Below are 22,744 nucleotides of genomic sequence, written 5' to 3' on the forward strand. Positions count from 1 at the left end.
AGGAGGGGGAGAAACAAGGAGGAGGGAGATTAGAGAGGAGGGGGAGAAACAAGGAGGAGGGAGATTAGAGAGGAGGGGGAGAAACAAGGAGGAGGGAGATTAGAGAGGAGGGGGAGAAACAAGGAGGAGGGAGATTAGAGAGGAGGGGGAGAAACAAGGAGGAGGGAGATTAGAGAGGAGGGGGAGAAACAAGGAGGGAGATTAGAGAGGAGGGGGAGAAACAAGGAGGAGGGAGATTAGAGAGGAGGGGGAGAAACAAGGAGGAGGGAGATTAGAGAGGAGGGGGAGAAACAAGGAGGAGGGAGATTAGAGAGGAGGGGGAGAAACAAGGAGGGAGATTAGAGAGGAGGGGGAGAAACAAGGAGGAGGGAGATTAGAGAGGAGAAACAAGGAGGAGGGAGATTAGAGAGGAGGGGGAGAAACAAGGAGGAGGGAAAAGACGTGTTATTAGAGTCTCAGGAGTTAAAGGAACAACAGTCCTTTAGTTTCCTCTCTGTGCGTTCAGTAAAAAGCTAACCTTTCACTACCACACTACAGACGGTTAACCTTTCACTACCACACTACAGACGGTTAACCTTTCACTACCACACTACAGAAGGTTAACCCTTTCACTACCACACTACAGACGGTTAACCTTTCACTACCACGCTACAGACGGTTAACCTTTCACTACCACACTACAGAATGTTAACCTTTCACTACCACACTACAGAAGGCTAACCTTTCACTACCACACTACAGAAGGTTAACCTCTCACTACCACGCTACAGAAGGCTAACCTTTCACTACCATAATACAGACGGTTAACCTTTCACTACCACACTACAGAAGGTTAACCTTTCACTACCACGCTACAGAAGGTTAACCTTTCACTACCATAATACAGACGGTTAACCCTTTCACTACCACACTACAGAATGTTAACCTTTCACTACCACACTACAGACGGTTAACCTTTCACTACCACACTACAGAATGTTAACCTTTTACTACCACACTACAGAAGGTCACTATCACAGAGGGTTAACCCTTTCACTACCACAGCAGGTTAACCCTTTCACTACACACTACAGAAGGTTAACCCTTTCACTACTATATGTGGTTAACACATCAGGGTAACCATTTCACTACCACACTATAGAAGGTTAACCCTTTCACTACCACAGATGTTAACCCTTTCACTACAACAGCAGGTTAACCATTTCACTACCACACTACAGAAGGTTAACCAGGGATGTCTCTCTCTAGACTAGAGTAGCAGGCAAACAGACTCCTGCTTGACTCCCCTCCCATCTGCTTCACGCAGTCAACAAACTCAGCTATATATCCCCAACTGAGCTACTTCAAATCCATCCCAACATAGAATTCACATGTAATATCCACATGATTTGAATCAACACTTTGTGAAAATGAAACAACAAACTAGGGAAGTAAACGTTTATTCTGTGACTCTCGTCTGTCTAGATTTGCAGTGAATGTAGATTGAACCATCCAAGGTCATTGGTGGTAACGTACAATAATGTGAAATCCTTTGAAGAGACCTACTGCATCTGCCCAGGATACAGTTTGTGCGATGGTCTCACCTGTGGTAAGGACACAGTTTGTGCGATGGTCTCACCTGTGGTAAGGACACAGTTTGTGCGATGGTCTCACCTGTGGTAAGGACACAGTTTGTGCGATGGTCTCACCTGTGGTAAGGACACAGTTTGTGCGATGGTCTCACCTGTGGTAAGGACACAGTTTGTGCGATGGTCTCACCTGTGGTAAGGACACAGTTTGTGCGATGGTCTCACCTGTGGTAAGGACACAGTTTGTGCGATGGTCTCACCTGTGGTAAGGACACAGTTTGTGTGATGGTCTCACCTGTGGTAATGGCTTCTGGTAGACCTGCATAGCCAACATGAGAGGGGCGGCTGAGCTCCAGTTGTAGTACCTCAAACAGACAAGACAGATTCTGATCACAACTCTGGATGGAGCAATATGAGAGGCGGCAGGTGCCTGCTGTGGAGGTAGGAAATTGCCCAAATAATTAATAAGTAGTAATAAAGTGTTTTAGGGCTGACCTCGACTAGTCATCTAGAAAAGAGCCGTAGTCAACTGCCAACCTCTTTTATTCGGGGGGGGGGGGGGGGGGGGGTAGTCGACCAATCGACTATCGGCAAATTTCCGCCAATCAAAGTCTACTATACAAATCCTTAGTTGGGGACAGACCTAACGTGTTTAAAACGCTCCTGTTGGGGACAGACAGGCCTAACGTGTTTAAAACACTCCTGTTGGGGACAGACAGGCCTAACGTGTTTAAAACACTCCTGTTGGGGACAGACAGGCCTAACGTGTTTAAAACGCTCCTGTTGGGGACAGACAGGCCTAACGTGTTTAAAACGCTCCTGTTGGGGACAGACAGGCCTAACGTGTTTAAAACACTCCTGTTGGGGACAGACAGGCCTAACGTGTTTAAAACACTCCTGTTGGAGACAGACAGGCCTAACGTGTTTAAAACACTCCTGTTGGGGACAGACAGGCCTAACGTGTTTAAAACACTCCTGTTGGGGACAGACAGGCCTAACGTGTTTAAAACACTCCTGTTGGGGACAGACAGGCCTAACGTGTTTAATCTCCAGATGGCAGTGGTCTTCAAAAACGAGGCTCCCTGGGAAATGTAGCCCCAGCAACGTGACCTAAACGACGGTGTAAATAGTAAATAGGCGGCAGTTCTGCATATTATAGAATTTTTTTTTTATCTACTTTTTCTCCCATTTTCTATTTTTCTCCCTTCCCCAATTTCGTATTTTGTCCAATTCTACCCTCCCCTGTCTCGAACGTTGTTAGACCATGCCTCCCACAAGCCGGCTGCAATGTGGACCAAGCCTTGCATCACGTGTCCCCTCCGGTACACGAGGAGGCAGCCGTCGCATCTTTTCACCTGTACAGCGCGATCTCTCAGCGGCGAGGGTCTGCGTGGGAGGGACACGCCGCCCCGTCGCTTCCTGATTCTACTGCGCAGGCGCACCAACCGACCTGTAGGAGTCGCTGTCCACAACGTCCGATCCCCACCCACCAGCTTCCCACCCCCTAATACTGCCAATTGTATTAGTATGAACGACCAGCCAAGCTGGTAGCAACGCCGAGAGCTGGGCTCCAACCCAGCATCTCCTGCATTAGTGCCGAGCGCCTTTCCCACTGCGCCACCTAGCCGCTCCTATATTATAGCATTTGTTAAGTATCCGACAGTCTATAGTGGTTGTGAGAGGTTTTTCCAGAGATTTTGGTAATATTTTCCACTCGAAAAGCTTGTTTGTAAAGTAGCCACATTGATGTATTTAGTTTATTCATTACTGGGTCATAATTCTATATATATTTCATTTTATCGGCCCAGAACGGATGATGAGTGGGACCGGGTCGCTGCGGCCCGCATGCCCCAGAGATGAACCTTCCAGCCGGCAGGCCTGTATTAGCTGAACTAGCTCCAATGCTAGCACTGGCTAACAACAAGATAGCGCTGGCTAACAACAAGATAGCGCTGGCTAACAACAAGCTAGCCAAAGACCCAGAGATTGAGACCCACCCCCTCCCGTGTGATATGCGTGCAGAGAGGCAGAGGGCATAGAGGAAGACATGGCTCTAGGAAGAGAACGGGATAAGTTCGAATAAAAATTTTAACACACATTAAATTATTTTATGAATAATTAGTCATTTGTACAAATTTAGAATTTTGTTTAACTAATTCATTCATAACTTTTGAACAATAGATGCTATTTCTAATCTGTCAGCTGTTCTATATTGCCAACAGGATTGTCTACATTCCATACACTCATATTTTTCTGTTCCCAAGTAAGGAAAGTGCTTGAACATTTTTATCTTCCAGTTCAGTTTCAACAAGTTCAAGTGCAACTACATATGAAGAATAATAACAATAATAATGATGATAATCATACACATATTTATATCATTGGAAAGCCCTGGTTGTTAGCTTCAAATATGAGGTACTTTAGGCGGCTGGGTGGCGCAGCGGACATTGCGCTCGTCACCAATGCAAGAGACACCGGGTTCGACTCCGGCTGTCGGCGTTGCCTCCGGCTTGGGCCAGCCGTCATACTAACTCAATTGGCAGAGTTAGCGGGTGGAAGTCGATGGGTGGTAATCTGGACGTTGTGGACAGCGACTCCTACAGGTCGGTTGGGGACGCCTGCACAGCAGAGACCGGAAATGGCGGGGGTAGTGTGAGCCTCCCACACGTTACACCTCGCCAATGAGAGTCCGCGCTGGCAGGTGAGAAGATGTGACAGGCTGCCTCCTCGTGTATCGGAGGGGACACGTGATGGAAGGCTTCTATCCTCCCTACAACCGGCCAGTGGGGGGCATATGCGAGCAACGTTCAAGACAGGGGAGGGGAGGCGGCTAAGTGGCGCAGTGGGCAAGGCGCTCGCCACTAACGCAGGAGATGCTGGGTTCGAGCCCAGCTCTCTGCGTTGCTTCCGGCTTGGCTGGTCGTTCATACTAATACAATTGGCAGTATTAGGGGGTGGGAAAGCCGGTGGGTGGGGATCGGACGTTGTGGACAGTGACTCCTACAGGTCGGTTGGTGCGCCTGCGCAGCAGAATCAGGAAGCAACGGGGGCAGCGTGAGCCTCCCACGCGTTACTCCTCGCCGCTGAGAGATCGGGCTGTGCAGGTGAAAAGATGCGACAGCTGCCTCCTCGTGTACCGGAGGGGACACGTGATGCAAGGCTTCGTCCACATTGCAGCCGACCAGTGGGAGGCATAGTCTAGCAACGTTCGAGACAGGGGAGGGTAGAATTGGATAATACGAAATTGGGATGGGAGAAAGAAATTATAGAAAATGGGGAGAAAAAGTAGATAAAAAAAAAGACAGGGGAGGGGAGAATTGGCACAGTGGAATTGGGATGGGAGGTAAATAGAAAAAGAGGAGAAAAAGTGGATACAAAATAAATAAAATTAGGTACTTTGAAATACCCAGTAAGTTAACTAATAATCTATCACAAACCGATGCAAGTTCAAGTTCAGGGATTTTCAAAATGGGCCTGCAGTAGTAGGAAGGTTAAAGGAACACACCAATATTATGGGAAATGCACTTACCTTCTTCTCTAAAGTCAGACAAAAAGATAAATACTAGTTTCCTCTCTGTGCGTTCAGCAGACAGCTATCTGGCTGCAAGCTGGCCTCGTTTAGCACAAATTAAAGGGGACATGCATTGCTATTCCTTGCACTATTTGGGCAACTTTACACAATTCCTGTGAGTCTATTGAACACATCTGTAAGGTTTATTTTTTTTTAAATCATTGTTTTATATTTCTAATGGAGTAGGCCTACTCAAAAGCATAATTTTCCAGCCGCAGGATTTCAGGCTGTTATTGGATGGGCTCCGCCCATAAGCGCTTTCAGTGACAGTCACCCACACAGCGTGATACATACGAGAGAGAGCGAGAGAGAGAACGAGCAAGTGAGAGAGAGAGAGAGAGAGAGAGAGAGAGAGAGAGAGAGAGAGAGAGAGAGAGAGAGAGAGAGAGAGAGAGAGAGAGAGAGAGAGAGAGAGAGAGAGAGAGAGAGAGAGATGCGTCCCTGACACACGCAGTCAAGTTTGTGTATGTGTGTGTCCCCGATGAGGGAGAGAGATGGTGCACACACATTTACACACACTTCTGCAGTCCCTCCCGTCGTCCCTCTCTCTCTCTCTCTATCTCTCTCTCTCTCTCTCTCCCTCTCGCTAGTTCTCTGCCTGTCAAACCCTGTTTGAGGAAGTGTCGGGTTACACTGCACTACAACCATAGAGGGGGCGTTACTGCAGATCAGTGCTATATTAACATCAACAAAACCGTCAAATCAGAACAGCTTAGTTGAGTGAGGGAAGATCTTGTGAACTCGAGACTAGACTGATGAGTCAATATGGTAATTAGAGACACAGACCCAGGGCTTGACATTGACACCTGCCCACCCGCCCAATGCGGGTAGAATTCGTCATTGGCGGGTAAATGCGTCATTCTTCCCGCCAATGGGGCGGTGCCTTTTTTTTCTATGAAAAAAAAACATTGTAGTCTACAAAAGGCATCTGGAATAATTAAGTGAATCCAGGTGATACTATATAATACTACAACTCCCATGAGGACTAGGTCCGCACAGTGTGCTCATTCCATTGGCCCATCCACTTCGCCCTACTATCGTGCGCATCGTGTTGCTTCCGTGTGTGACAGCTGACAGCTGAACGAACGCTGTTAACGTTAATAGCTCAACTGGTTAGTGCGACCGACTCATCCATAGTTTACTTTACAGACAGTTAGCTAACGTTACAATGTGGTGGAATATTGTGAAAAGACCGGGTGAACCAAACCATCGACAAACAGAAAAGAGAATGAGACCGAGACCGACTATTTGTGGATGTGCGAGTAAGTAAACAAACTAACATGTATTATGTAACGTGTATTATTAAACTAATATTACAGTGTTTGTTAGCTAGCTAGCCACATTTATTTAAGCATAAGGGCTCGAGACTAACACCGTCCTGGCCACCCTCTCAGTCAAGATAGCACTCGCAAGTAATATTATATTATATGCTGCACATTATCACTGCGCAGTCTCTGAGTTAGCTCTCAGCACCATGGACAGCTGCCCCAGATGTCTCTCTTTCTTGGTTAAAAGCTGCTATATAATTGCAGTCTATTTACCATTCAGATCAAACATGGCTTGTTTCCTATAGCCATTCTATTCTACCGTGTTCTATTCTTCTGTGTTCTGTTCTTCCATTGAATTCCATATGTTCTCTCTGACGGCCTCTCTCTCTCTCTCTCTCTCACACACACACACACACACACACACACACACACACACACACACACACACACACACACACACACACACACACACACACACACACACACACACACACACACACACACACACACACACACACTGAATTGAGGACTAGACATCAAAGCAAATATTGGTAACAATATATCACAGTGCTCTACAATTTAATTAATTAAGTGTGTACTTAGTTTTTGTAATTACATACTCATTGTTACACAGTGTACTTACCGCATTACACTTCCTTAACATTAACAATAACCCTAACTATATTCCTAATCCTAACCCTGGCCTTATTCCTAGGTATTGAGTCAATTCAATGCAGTAAGTACACATTGCAACAATGACTAAGTACAATACTTGTTATACTGTCATTACACAAATGGCTACACAGGAACAGAGAATGTAAAGTGTGACCGTCTGGGTGGGTGGGATGTTCGGTTGGGGACAGGTGTTATTGGATTAGATGTTATTTTATCACACACCACACTACTGGCTGGGGGCACGGGTGCGGGGATTTTTGGCTGGTGAAAATGCTGAGTGGCTAGTGACTTTGGAAAACCACTAGCCACAGTGGCTAGTGAGCCAAAAAGTGAATGTCAAGCCTGACCCATTGATACGAACCCCTATTGCTATAAAACAATGGTAAATACTGAATGTCCCCTTTAATGAAAGTGGACACTAGCCCAGCTGTTGGCCAAAAACACCTCTCCCAGAGTTAGGCTAGTGGTCCATATCCGCTTCCATTCATTCATGCTAGGCTAGGCTAGCTTGCAGCCAGATCGCTTTTTTACTGAACGCACAGTAGAGAGGAAATTGGTATCTTTTCTTATCTGACTCTGGAGAAGACAGCATTTCCCATAATGTTGCAGTGTTCCTAAACCCTTGTGCCTCCCTAGAACTGGGAGCACTCATGAGGCTTAAGAGATGAAAGTATGGATCAAGTTGAAAGTCCTATCATTTTAACTGTTTACTATTTTAAAAAAAAAGTCCCACAATTAACATTAAAAGCCTAATTTCAAGATATCTGTAACAAATTACAAATCTTTCCGAATTTTAACCACTTATATTTGTGTTTGTTTGATACTAAGTCCGTTTTTATTGGAAAAAAAACTGAGAAACGGCCATATTCATCATATATCTATACATTTTAGACACCATATTACAGCGTGTGAAAACTGGACAAAATCCCTGTGAATAAGAATCTGCCATTATAAAAAAGAAAGGTTGACTATTTCGGTCAGAAATAGCGGTCAGAAATAGCCGAGAGGCTAACGTTAGTAAGCACCGGTTATTACTAATCTATTACTAAAAGGTATGTATTGTTTTATAGTGCATGCCTGGTGTAATTATTCTGTTTATTTATCGATATATGATGTGAAAATTAGGGAGGAGATATTATTAAATTTTTTTAGACTATTGCGTTTTTATTGCGTTTTTATTAACATGGAAGTGGATGGGATGAAACTGGACGCCAGGGTATCTCGTGTACCCCTATATTACTAACTTTCTTTTAGAGCGTTTCAAATCATAATCTTTTGACATAATGAAAATATATGTAAAATGAAGATATGGTCCAAATTTCATGAAATAATAATAAACACAGACACCGCTGTGCTCACACACACACACACACACACACACACACACACACACACACACACACACACACACACACACACACACACACACACACACACACACACACAAAATCAAGAAAGACAGAATCGGTACCAGGGAGGCACAAGGGTGACCCATTTCCAGATACACTGGAAGCCAGCAGCAGTGGTGAGCAGAAAATAACTACCAGATTGTTCAGTAACGGTAAAATATTATGAAGAAATAAGGGCACCTTGATTTTTGTATCAAGGCAAGAATAACTTTAACTTAACTTTTTTCCATTCATGTTAACTACTGAGTTAGTCTCCTATTCATTCATGTTAACTACTGAGTCAGTCTGCTATTCATTCATGTTAACTACTGAGTCAGTCTCCTATTCATTCATGTTAACTACTGAGTTAGTCTGCTATTCATTCATGTTAACTACTGAGTTAGTCTGCTATTCATTCATGTTAACTACTGAGTTAGTCTGCTATTCATTCATGTTAACTACTGAGTTAGCCTGCTATTCATTCATGTTAACTACTGAGTTAGTCTCCTATTCATTCATGTTAACTACTGAGTTAGTCTCCTATTCATTCATGTTAACTACTGAGTTAGTCTCCTATTCATTCATGTTAACTACTGAGTTAGCCTGCTATTCATTCATGTTAACTACTGAGTTAGTCTTCTATTCGTTCATGTTAACTACTGAGTTAGTCTTCTATTCATTCATGTTAACTACTGAGTTAGTCTGCTATTCATTCATGTTAACTACTGAGTTAGCCTTCTATTCATTCATGTTAACTACTGAGTTAGCCTGCTATTCATTCATGTTAACTACTGAGTTAGTCTCCTATTCATTCATGTTAACTACTGAGTTAGTCTCCTATTCATTCATGTTAACTACTGAGTTAGCCTTCTATTCATTCATGTTAACTACTGAGTTAGCCTTCTATTCGTTCATGTTAACTACTGAGTTAGTCTGCTATTCATTCATGTTAACTACTGAGTTAGTCTGCTATTCATTTATGTTAACTACTGAGTTAATCTTATAGTCATTCATGTTAACTACTGAGTTAGTCTCCTATTCATTCATGTTAACTACTGAGTTAGTCTCCTATTCATTCATGTTAACTACTGAGTTAGTCTTCTATTCGTTCATGTTAACTACTGAGTTAGTCTTCTATTCATTCATGTTAACTACTGAGTTAGTCTTCTATTCGTTCATGTTAACTACTGAGTTAGTCTTCTATTCATTCATGTTAACTACTGAGTTAGTCTGCTATTCATTCATGTTAACTACTGAGTTAGTCTTCTATTCGTTCATGTTAACTACTGAGTTAGTCTGCTATTCATTTATGTTAACTACTGAGTTAATCTTATAGTCATTCATGTTAACTACTGAGTTAGTCTTCTATTCATTCATGTCAACTACTGAGTTAGGGCATGCGTCCACTTAGCTCACATTTCCAGCTGAAAACGCTGGCAGTGCGCCGGTAGTACTGGGGTGAAGCGCTTGCGGTGAGAAAAAAAAAACGCAGCACGAGCCGGCCCAGCGCATCGCTCTGAAAAGTTCAGAAAGATTCAACTTTAAACGCTGGGTGCGGCCGCACACAGGCGCTGAAAAAAGAAGCCGACTGCAGCGCATTTCCTATAGGCGGCAGCATGCGGCCGCATAAGCTCCCTCCCCATTGGGATACATTGAAAAAAAGACGCTTGCAGCCATACAAATGAGATAGGTGGACCCGAGCCCTTAGTCTTCTATTCATTCATGTTAACTACTGAGTTAGTCTTCTATTCATTCAACTACTGAGTTAGTCTTCTATTCATTCAACTACTGAGTTAGTCTTCTATTCATTCATGTTAACTACTGAGTTAGTCTTCTATTCATTCAACTACTGAGTTAGTCTTCTATTCATTCAACTACTGAGTTAGTCTTCTATTCATTCATGTTAACTACTGAGTTAGTCTTCTATTCATTCAACTACTGAGTTAGTCTTCTATTCATTCATGTTAACTACTGAGTTAGTCTTCTATTCATTCAACTACTGAGTTAGTCTTCTATTCATTCATGTTAACTACTGAGTTAGTCTTCTATTCATTCAACTACTGAGTTAGTCTTCTATTCATTCATGTTAACTACTGAGTTAGTCTTCTATTCATTCATGTTAACTACTGAGTTAGTATTATATTCATTCATGTTAACTACTGAGTTAGTCTTCTATTCATTCATGTTAACTACTGAGTTAGTATTATATTCATTCATGTTAACTACTGAGTTAGTCTTCTATTCATTCATGTTAAATACTGAGTTAGTCTTCTATTCATTCATGTCAACTACTGAGTTAGTCTTCTATTCATTCAACTACTGAGTTAGTCTTCTATTCATTCATGTTAACTACTGAGTTAGTCTTCTATTCATTCATGTTAACTACTGAGTTGATGATGATGGCGCCGCCCCGACCGGCTGCCTCTCTGTTCGCTCCGTCGAGACTGTGTTTACTTTTGTTAATATTATAGTTTTTAGAGTTTTGTGCGTACCAACTGTTGGTGCATTTAATGTATATGACCGTCAGTCACTCATAGACATTGGATTACGGGAAACTTACCAACTGGATTACTCGCTGGATCAGCTTTCCGAACCACACCAATGGCCTGAAGAAATCCTCCGGAGATTAGGACCAGACCCTTTGTTCCCAGAGCCCAGGAAAAGACGACGAGGAAAGAGGGCTGGGATCCGAAACAGGCTGAGATCCAGACGCCACCGTACACCACTTCCCAGTATATTGCTAGCCAATGTACAATCAATAGACAATAAACTGGATGACATCCGAGCAAGGATTCAATATCAAAGAGACGTTAGGGACTGCAATGTCCTTTGCTTCACCGAAACATGGCTCACACCGGAGGTTCCAGATCACGCAATTCAACCAGCGGATCACTTCTTTATCCATAGAAAGGATCGGACATCATCAGAGTCCGGTAAACAACGTGGAGGAGGTATTGCCTTCATGTTTAACAAAAATTGGAGTGATCCAACGAACGTGAAGGAATTATCCAACCACTGCTCCCCAGAACTGGAATATATAACCATCAAGTGTCGTCCTTTCTTCCTCCCGAGGGAGTTAACGGCGATCGTCCTGGTCGGAGTGTATATTCCACCGCAAGCCAGCAACAAGGTTGCGCTCTCCAGACTACACGACGAGGTAAATAGAATACAAGTGGCTAACGTTAACGCCGCCATTTTAGTACTGGGAGATTTCAATAGCGCCAATCTGAGAAAGGTATTGCCCGACTTCTATCAGCATGTGACTTGCAACACCAGAGGCGGTAACATCCTAGATCACTGTTACACGCAATTTAAAGGTGGCTACAAGGCTCATTCTGATAGTGGCTTTGGCAAGTCAGATCACGCATCCATTTTCCTTTCACCAAAGTACAGACAGAGAATTAAAAGTACTCCCGTAGTCTCGCGAGAGGTGCAGAAATGGGATCTGACGTCAGAAGAGACGATCCGGTCAGTGTTTCACCACACAGACTGGATTGTGTTCCGCGACACAGATAACATTAATGCCTACACGGAGACAGTGCTGGACTATGTCTGTACTAGGGTGAAAGAAACAATCCCCACTACCAAAATGAAAGTTTACCCAAATCAAAAACCCTGGGTAGACAAATCCGTCCGTGAAGCTCTGAGAGAGCGCACCAAAGCATACAATGACGGCCTAGTGGCAGGCAACATGAATGACCACAAGGTGGCGCGACACAACGTAAGGAGGACAGTGTCAGAGGCCAAACGGCGCTACAGGGATAAAATTGAACTCCAGTTTGAACAAGCTGACTCTAGAGCTATGTGGCAGGGGCTCAAAACGATGACAGACTACAAAGGCGCCTCCCTCAAACTGAACAGTGACATCTCCTTAGCAAACGACCTCAATACCTTCTATGCGAGGTTTGATGCTGGTAATAACAACACCAGCTCACAAGCCTCGGCAATGGGGGGGGGGGGGGGGTCGGCTGCTGATGGAGGCGCAGTGTTCAGGGTAACAGAGCACGAGGTGAGGCGGACCTTTAAAAAAGTGAATATCAGGAAGGCAGCAGGTCCGGACGGCATCCCCGGCCGCGTCCTAAAAGTCTGTGCCGACCAACTGGCCCCAGTATTCACTGACATATTTAACCTGTCCTTAGAACAGGCTGTCATCCCCACCTGCCTGAAGAAGTTCACTATTATCCCTGTACCCAAAAAATCCAAGCCTGCTTGCCTCAACGACTACCGCCCTGTAGCTCTCACCTCCATAGCCATGAAGTGCTTTGAGAAGCTAGTAAAGGGCTACATCTGCTCCTCCCTCCCCATCAACATGGACCCCCTGCAATTTGCATACCGCCCCAACAGGTCCACGGAGGACGCCATATCCCATGTGCTGCACACAGCAGCATCACACCTGGACAAGAGGCAGGGGAACTATGTGAGAATGCTATTCATCGACTACAGCTCGGCATTCAATACCATAGTCCCCTCCATACTCATAGCCAAGCTCAGGGACCTGGGCTTGGGCTATGACCTCTGCCAGTGGGTCTTGGACTTCCTGACTGGCAGACCCCAGGTGGTGAGAGCAGGCAACTGCACCTCCTCATCCATCACCCTCAACATAGGGGCCCCCCAGGACTGTGTTCTGAGTCCCCTCCTCTACTCCCTGTACACACACGACTGTGTGGCTCAGCGGAGTAGCAATACAATCGTCAAATTTGCTGACGACACAGTGGTGGTGGGCCTGATCTCTGCCAACGACGAGAGGGCCTACCTGGAAGAGGTCAAGGTCCTGGCGGGATGGTGCCAGGAAAACAGCCTCTCCCTGAACGTCAGCAAAACAAAGGAGATGATTGTGGACTTCAGGAGGTCGGGGGTCAAGGACTACAGCCCCCTCAGCATCGACGGGGCACCGGTTGAGAGAGTCAACAGCTTCAAGTACCTCGGAGCCTACATATCCGAGGACTTGACATGGACCACACACATTAACAGTGTGGTGAAGAAGGCACGACAACGCCTCTACTTCCTCAGGCGCCTAAGGAAGTTCCAAGTCAGCCAGAAGATCCTTAAGAACTTCTACTCATGTACAATAGAGAGCATCTTGACCGGCAACATCACCTCCTGGTTTGGGAATAGCACTGCAAAAGACCAAAGCAGACTACAAAGAGTGACACGTTCAGCCGAACGCACAATTGGAGGGGGGCTCCCCACCCTCCAGAACATTTACTACAAGCGTTGCAAGGGCAAGGCTAAGAGAATCATTAAAGACTCCAGTCACCCGAACAACTGCCTCTTCGAACTGCTGCGGTCAGGCAAGCGATACAGGAGTCTCAAGGCGAGCACAGAAAGACTCAGAAGTAGCTTCTATCCCCAGGCCATCAGGCTGCTAAACGAACAATGAATGAACACTACACAACAACAACCACCAAACGCACATAGCACACACATCCACACGCACACACCCACTTTAAACAAACACACTGTAGCACCCACTCCACACACTTTATAGCACACACCCACTTTAAACAAACACACTGTAGCACCCACTCCCCACACTTTATATTTATGGATGAAGGATTGCACTACAACTCGTACACCTTACTGTAAATTGTACCTAAAATTGTACCTCATCCCATTTCTGCTTTGCACTAGATAGTACTGTACATTAGTACACTGCATAGTATTGTGTATTGTATATTATATGGTAACTCAGAACATTGTACATATGTCTATACCGAACACTGTGACCTCATTTTCTTCTTCTAAATTCATGCTATATTATGTTATTATGTTATTTGATACTATCTTGTCTAGCACAGTCTCTGGAGCGTAACAGTAAGAAGCATTTTGTATGAAAGTATTCTGTACTTCTGTATGACAACTATTAAAGAACTTGAACTTGAACTTGAGTTAGTATTATATTCATTCATGTTAACTACTGAGTTAGTCTGCTATTCATTCATGTTAACTACTGAGTTAGTCTTCTATTCATTCATGTTAAATACTGAGTTAGTCTTCTATTCATTCATGTTAACTACTGAGTTAGTCTTCTATTCATTCATGTTAAATACTGAGTTAGTCTTCTCTTCATTCATGTTAACGTAAGGTTATGTATATAACCCAGTTCTGTGAGTTATGGTGCGCTCAGCACCTAGTTGCATATATCTTGCTTCAGCGTATATACACTGAATAAAAAATTCCACCATGTACCTTTACATGCCAGCATTCATCTGACCACACCCCCATCCACTTACCTACATAAGCAGGGGTGGGGCCACACACTCATCTCCTTCCCAACAAATTTCACCACAATGAAAAATCAAGGGCCGCAGCGGCGTCCTAGGTGCTGAGCGCACCATAACTCACAGAACTGGGTTATATACATAACCTTACGAGCCCCCCCGACCCTCCCTAATGGAGGATACCCCCCCTATTGGAGGTTCACGGGAGGGCGACGGATCCGACCGTGCGAAGAGGCACTCAAGCAACTCAGCGCACAGGGTGAGCAGACCGTGGCTTGACCCCACGACTACACACACGCACAACCCGCATGCCACCCGGGAACGAACGGAAGGAACAACCTCGTTACTGCCCCCAAAATCACGGGGTCAAGAGCAAACCCAACCCCGTGGCAAGGCCGTAGCAGCGGAGCACGAAGGAAGACCCAGACCCACTGAAGGGACTGGATCCCCCGGAAAAAGGGGGCCCGGAGAGGTCAATGACGCCAGGCATCAAGACCCCACCAGGCGGTCACTTAGTGACACCGCCCCCCACATCGCCAGCGTATTCGGATAAGGCCCCTCCAAGAGCGGGCCCTTTCCCCCCAATAGCACACCGCCTGGCACACTGACCCTGCAGAACAGGCAGTCAGCATGGCCGTAAGCACACAAAAAAGGTTAACCAACGGAAGCAGGCAGCGCACCGGGGAAACCAGGCAACAGGCTGTAACCTGAGCCTGGAGCACTGCGGACGAGACAGGCGCCAAAGGAGTCAGCTGAAAACAGCCCCCCCGGCGGAAGGGGCGTATGCTGGCGTTGTTGCATGACAAAGCCTCCATTAAAAAAAAAACACCCAGAGGGGTCGAGGCAGAGAAGGCTGACATGATTGGCAGACGTCATGAACGTGCAGGGGCACACTCAACCGGGTAACCCGGGAGTTGACTCTGCTCCAACACACCAGGGAATCAACTACCCTCTCTGTACAGACGGTGGTTGTTCCTATAACCCCTCAAGAAAAAACTCCAAAACACACCTGCGGGTATACACTGGCTATACCGCAGTACAAGTGTTTCAGTTTTCAAAAAAGGGTTAACCCAGGCCTACGGTATCAACAAAACTTTACTTCGGACCGGGCCCGGCGGCACGGGAAGCACAGGGTTACCAGAGGAGGTCCAAGACCACCCCAACAGCCCCCTCTTCGCCACGGGTGAGAGAGGAGCGAAAAGAATGGAGAACCAGCCCTAAGCACACCGCACTTGGTATTCCCAGGCGGTCTCCCAACCAAGTACTAACCAGGACCGAACCTGCTTAGCTTCCGAGATCGGACGAGATCGGGCGTGTACAGGTTGGTATGGCCGTAAGCCATTACGATAGTGCGGAGTACAACATGTACCCAACAAAGGGTCTCCATAGCGCCTAACCCTGTGACACCCGGACCGACCCGGCATTTTTCCCCCCGAAAAAAGCACAAATCCCTCAGGGTACCAGAACAGCAGATCTGCATCCCCGGCGGACAACGGGTTAACTGATCTGGACCAGCGCGACCAGACCAGTCCCGTGTCGTAACCACGCCGACATGCCCACTCCAGAAGAGGGGGTAGGTATGCGTGTCGATCTAAAACATGAAAAGAGGGCGCCACCCAGACGGTCCCATTTGGACCGTGCTCAGTGGCCCACCCCAAGGGCGTGAGACCCCTCTACCTATGTTCTGATCTATTCCGTTAACATCCCCCAGATATGATCGAGAATTCATCGAGACAACCTAGTAAACTGCCGCTCGGAAGAGACAAAACTCCATCCCAGTTGCCCTATAAAAACGCTGTTTTAACAAGCAACCAAGGCGCACTTAGCCCCTGTGTGATTCTTTAACAGAAACACACCAAGCCAGCACTATGTATGCGTCGAGACCCAAACACATCAATGGATAGTCTAGCAAGACACCAAACATTGTTCCTCCAAGTCGCCTGGGAGAACGACACGGAGCCGTCGTGCTTCATGTACCTTCCTCTTTTTATTCAAAAAAGAAAGAAACACAGACTGACATGAATCCCACGTGACGCAGCTGAGGGTATTTTTTTTTTACATTTTTACATCCCACCATCCTCGCCATAGGGAGGAGACGGAAATTCCCATTGAGACTTCCCACGCGAGCTGTATAGATTGAAAAGAATATATTGCAACATTGAGCTATGTAATATTTGGGTTAGGGCTCTCCAAGGAGGAGGCACTGAACCAATACACACTCAATAATCAAATTGAATCGAATACACACCCAATAGAGCAGAACTCCTTTTTGAAGTTCTACTCACCTTGACAATCTGAGGAGGAGGCTCTGAACTCTGAGGAGGCTCCCTCACAGGGAAGGAGAGTCCTAACTCACAGAAGGCCCGAGGAGGAGCTTCGTGAGGTGGAGCTCTGACAACTCCCTGAAACAGATCCATAACATGGACCTAAACAACTCACGGAAGTCTTACCAACAGAGACGCGCACAGTGACGTACTCTTTGGCGGGGGAATTTCTGCGGTGCACACGCCCAATCTTCCAGGGCGTGGGACCAGGAAACCCCCCCCCCCTCTTACCCTGTAACGTGCCGAACAGCAACGTGACAGGAACCTTGAAGGACAGAAGGTTTTAACCCCTGACCAATCAAAAAGGGGAGGAAAGGATTACCAGTTCACCCCTTTACGACCCCACACCCATGATATGATGTAATGACAAAAAAGAGCATGACACAGTCATAGTCAGCTACATGAAGTGTCTAACAGCTTCACACAGCTCATGTGCTAACCTGCTATCTGATTTTTACTAAGGAAAAAACACAGAATAGAGAGGGCCCCTTTAAGAGCCCCGGTACCAGACTTACACATGTGCTTCTGTGGCCAAACCTAACCCAGTTGTAGATCACAAGACACACACAACCCTTTATCACAACAAAAAATGGCAAAAGTACACTCTTGCTACAGAGGAACGCCGTTTTTCATAACAAGAGAATACAGAATCCTCGATTATGTATTGGCCACAGGCCTTGCTTAGCACACACGATAAGAGACCAAACAATCTTTTCTTTAGGAAAATATAGTTTCTCAAGCGATTAGCACAACCCCAGCAATTAAGCTGAGGGTTACATCGTATCCCCACAAACACAGTGACACAATATATTGTAAACAACATGTCTGAGAGGAGGGTGGGGAAGCCCCAGGGAACCGGGGGGATCACCCCTCCTTCCTTACCCTTGATACGACCAAGTTGAACAGGCAACCCTGTTAATATGTGAACACTGTTCATTGTCATTACAGGCTGAGAAAAGAATTCATTCTTTACTCACATGTCACTAAGCATAGCTTTATAGGTTAAATAACCCCCTTAGTTATGAGTTCACGTTACATGAACACACATGTTCTCAACACAACTAACCAGATCATTTTTACACATGTAAAACAACAACCCGATTTCTATGGAGAGAGAAGCTATACCAGTGACAAGACAATTCACACACAACACGCGTCGTATCCTCAATGTATTGCAGCAACACACGTTTTGGAAAACATCGTTATTACAAAACATTTAGAAGGGAAGGAAGAAGAAGTGTTTAAGGTCCGGTCGGGACCTTCCTACCCTGAACGCAGGCCAAGCGAACTGCAATCTGGCTAACGGGGCACCGAAGTTGGACACAGCATCCCTGTGTTGACGACGAGAGTAACGTCGTTGCGCCACCCAGCCGCTACGTTTCCATGTGTGACGCAGTCCTCGCTGGCAGGGCTCCGGTGTAGGTTCGACTAACATCCTCTGTCAAAGATGACGTCGTAGTCAGAATGTTTAAGGCATGTTATAGTCATAGAAAACGTTCAAAAGTGTAGCATTAAGCTAACAGCCGATCGACTGATAGCAACAAGCTAACGTTTACTAGCCTGGTAAACACAGCGAGCTAACGCCGCAGCTAACAGCTGCACAGTAGGCCACAACTAGCACGCAAGCTAAGCAGCTATCACCTGAACTGTACACAATGACATAACAAGCCACACTTCAGACAGGCCGCTGTCCAAGTCCCTCCCCTAAGAGGGAAGAGAAAAAGAATGTCAGAACACAGTTGTCAACGGTGATCCAGACATACAGCGGGGCCCTTTGAGCATGGAACTCCCGATAAAGAAGATCCTATGCCCACTTTTCCTCGTTAGGGTATACTTTCATTTGTATATGAAAGATGGGGCCTGCACGGGACAGAGAAGCATCCGCTCGAGAATCCTGGGATCACCAGGACCTGTCGCGGCCCACTAGATTGACCATCATGGGCGTCAGACCAAGATCCTCCGACCGCCGTTTAAGCCGAGCAGAGGACCACAGCCTGGAGTCTGCGTTTCGTAAATTGTCAGCTAACCCCCACAGCATCAACAACAACCAGAGCTCGCAAGCAAAATAGTACGTACCCCAACCTGGAAACCACCACTTCTCACAACAGTCGGTGCTTCCTACAGTCCAGCTGTGTTGCCGGAGGGCAACCCCATCCAGCCGCAGCAAGGAGAACTGTAGCTGGGGAGCATGTCAGCGGCGTGAGCTCCCAATAGGAAAAGCCGTTTGAAGGTCAGAATGATCATCATCTTCCAGACACTCCAATAACGAAGACAATATCGCCGTATTTTCTCGAAATAGTGAGAGAGAAAATAAAGATATGATGTCAACATATCTCCTTGTTCTTCTGTTTTCCTTTCCTCAGACTAAATATTTTCCTCCACGTCAAGTGGGCATGTGAGCAGGCACTTGCTTGTGATGAAATTTGAGAAGGAGGCTTTGTCATGCAACAACGCCAGCATACGCCCCTTCCGCCGGGGGGGCTGTTTTCAGCTGACTCCTTTGGCGCCTGTCTCGTCCGCAGTGCTCCAGGCTCAGGTTACAGCCTGTTGCCTGGTTTCCCTGGTGCGCTGCCTGCTTCCGTTGGTTAACCTTTTTTGTCTGCTTACGGCCATGCTGACTGCCTGTCCTGCAGGGTCAGTGTGCCAGGCGGTGTGCTATTGGGGGGAAAGGGCCCGCTCTTGGAGGGGCCTTATCCGAATACGCTGGCGATGTGGGGGGCGGTGTCACTAAGTGACCACCTGGTGGGGTCTTGATGCCTGGCGTCATTGACCTCTCCGGGCCCCCTTTTTCCGGGGGATCCAGTCCCTTCAGTGGGTCTGGGTCTTCCTGCGCGCTCCGCTGCTACGGCCTTGCCACGGGGTTGGGTTTGCTCTTGACCCCGTGATTTTGGGGGCAGTAACGAGGTTGTTCCTTCCGTTCGTTCCCGGGTGGCATGCGGGTTGTGCGTGTGTGTAGTCATGGGGTCAAGCCACGGTCTGCTCACCCTGTGCGTTGAGTTGCTTGAGTGCCTCTTCGCACGGTCGGATCCGTCGCCCTCCCGTGAACCTCCAATAGGGGGGGTATCCTCCATTAGGGAGGGTCGGGGGGGCTCGTAAGGTTATGTATATAACCCAGTTCTGTGAGTTATGGTGCGCTCAGCACCTAGGACGCCGCTGCGGCCCTTGATTTTTCATTGTGGTGAAATTTGTTGGGAAGGAGATGAGTGTGTGGCCCCACCCCTGCTTATGTAGGTAAGCGGATGGGGGTGTGGTCAGATGAATGCTGGCATGTAAAGGTACATGGTGGAATTTTGTATTCAGTGTATATGCGCTGAAGCGAGATATATGCAACTAGGTGCTGAGCGAAGCCATAACGCTACAGAACTACTGAGTTAGTCTTCTATTCATTCATGTTAACTACTGAGTTAGTATTCTATTCATTCAACTACTGAGTTAATATTGTATTCATTCAACTACTGAGTTAGTCTTCTATTCATTCAACTACTGAGTTAATCTTCTATTCATGAAAGCTGATGAAAACAGTAGTCCTAAAAATATCATTGTTCAGTCCTGAGGTCATTATCATAATGCAGATGTCACTTACTTGCTTCCGATCTCAATGACAAGGTTGGGATCCTCAATGATGGAAGGGTTCTGAGAGAACTGCTGGTATGAGATAGATCTCTCCAGGAACTCCTCTGTGGTAGAAAACACAACAGAGAGAGAGAGAGAGATTTAGTTCATTAGCCTTCGCTAGTGTCTGTTAGTGTCTGTTGCCCTTCGTTAGTGTCGTTCCACAGACCTCTCAGGCGGTGACAACATGATCAAGCCCCAGACGTGCATGTTTTTCATTGGATTAAAAACCTCTCACCTCTTGTGATCTCCCTGTCGTCAGTGAGTCCTCCACACAGAGAGATGGCGATGTTGGGCAGGTCTCCCATCAGCTCTGATAGGCTGTCTACTCCACTGTCCCCCCCGCTGCTGACCAGGGACTGAGGCGATTGGTTGGCGCTCCTCGCCTCCATCTCTGCTGAGCCCGCCCTCACTGACCCCACCCCATCGTCACTGGAGGAGAGAGCACACGGGGTCAGGGTGTGTGTGTGTGTGTGTGTGCGTGTGTGTGTGTGTGTGTGTGTGTGACTGTGTGTGTGTGTGTGTGTGTGTGTGTGTGTGTGTGTGTGTGCGTGTGTGTGTGTGTGCATGTGCGTGTGTACCTTTTGGGGAAGTAGAGGGCAGCCACCTCTGGCTCCAGCGCTCTGATCTCATCCAGGTACATCCCATCAGAGCCCAGGTGTTGGCTTCTCTTATCTGAGGAAGACCGTCATCACTCTTAACCAACAGGTGCAAACAGATGGGAAACATGATTACAGTTATAACATGTGTTGTTTGTTTGTTTGTTTGTTTGTTTGTTTGTTTGTTTGTTTGTTTGTTTTGTTTGCTTGCTAGTGGCTTGGAAGAGTTTTACCCTGTTATTTCTTCTAGAAGACACTTTGTATTTGAAAAATATTAAATACAACGGCAAGAGAAATATTGGGCCTCATGCATGAAGCGATATAAGAACAGACATTTAAATTGTTTCTTTTTAAAGCCTACCATTGGTTAATTGCTCCCAAATACGACTTAACAAATACAGAACTTTTAATTATTATTATTATTATTATTATTATTATTATTATTATTATTATTATTATTATTATTATTATTATTATTATTATTATTATTATTATTATTATTATAACTTATTGCGTGCGTTCTGTCTGAAATGGTTTATATATTGCTGTTAGAACAGTTATGCTCTGGCCGCCCAGGCCATTGATTGATTGAAGATTTTATTAACAGATTGCAGAATGAGTACAATACAGTACGGCTCAATACACACAATTGTTAAGGGGAGGCAGACCAGAGAAAGACTTTCGTCTTTCGCCAAACTTCTGTTTTATGCGGACCACTAGATTGTTATCAAGAACATTTGCGGACCACCTCGTATGCAAACAGTAAAACATAAATAAATAAAAAACTGACTTAAACCCCAATGTGCAGTTACCCCCACCCCGCCTACCCATCCCCACCCCACCCACCCAACCACCTCCAATGTACAGTCCCCCCCCCCCCCCCCCCACCCCACCCCCCCCCACCCCACCATGGATCGGAGAGATATTTGACATGCTTCAATGTAACCGGCAGAACCGTTCGTCTTGCTCGACAAGAGAAGAATGTAACCCGAGACCCGGGGCCGTCCCACAGAGAAAGATACAAGGGTAGAAAGGGGCGCTCGATACCGCCGTCTAGCGTGATGCGGCCGGTATTGCACCTAGGCATTCTCAATGCGATTCCCAATGTCAACCCCCGAGTCAGTGGGCCCTGTAATGAATACAAATATGGAATAAAAGAAATGACGATCAAATAACGAGTATACTCGTTGTTGGCGGGGAATGAGTTAACAGTTTTGACAGTTGGACACCAACACAACTGATGCTACTTGGTGTTGTTGTTGTTGTTGTTGTTGTTGTTGTTGTTGTTGTTGTTATATTTACTAAAACAAAAGGTCTTTGCATATCTGTGTGTCGTGGACAGGTGCATAAGAGAGGAGACGGTACATCACAGCTAAAGACTAGAGTTCTGCCCACTGGCTTCACTTCAATCGTCTTTATTTGAGACTGTGTTTCAGTTCATTCCTCCTTCATCCCGTCTTGTGACGTCATCACCCACCTTTCCTCCTCGAGGGGGAGGAGTCTGTGACCGGACTTCCT

General features: G+C 46.1%; 1 protein-coding gene across 1 annotated transcript; it reads right to left on the bottom strand.

Annotated features, from left to right (window-relative positions):
* Positions 1 to 1,863: 1,863 nt before the first annotated feature.
* LOC311248571 (phosphatidate phosphatase LPIN1-like) lies at positions 1,864 to 21,019 on the bottom strand (the record flags this gene model as incomplete). The annotated part of the gene is made up of 3 exons (XM_084339433.1): positions 1,864 to 1,933; positions 20,599 to 20,692; positions 20,866 to 21,019. Coding segments are annotated over 3 exons (318 nt in total), but the record flags the coding sequence as incomplete, so codon positions are not given.
* Between the last annotated feature and the right edge of the window lie 1,725 nt (positions 21,020 to 22,744).

This window comes from Notolepis coatsorum (assembly GCF_963971535.1).
Source record: "Notolepis coatsorum genome assembly, contig: SCAFFOLD_2390, whole genome shotgun sequence".
In the NCBI taxonomy this organism is placed as follows: domain Eukaryota; kingdom Metazoa; phylum Chordata; class Actinopteri; order Aulopiformes; family Paralepididae; genus Notolepis; species Notolepis coatsorum.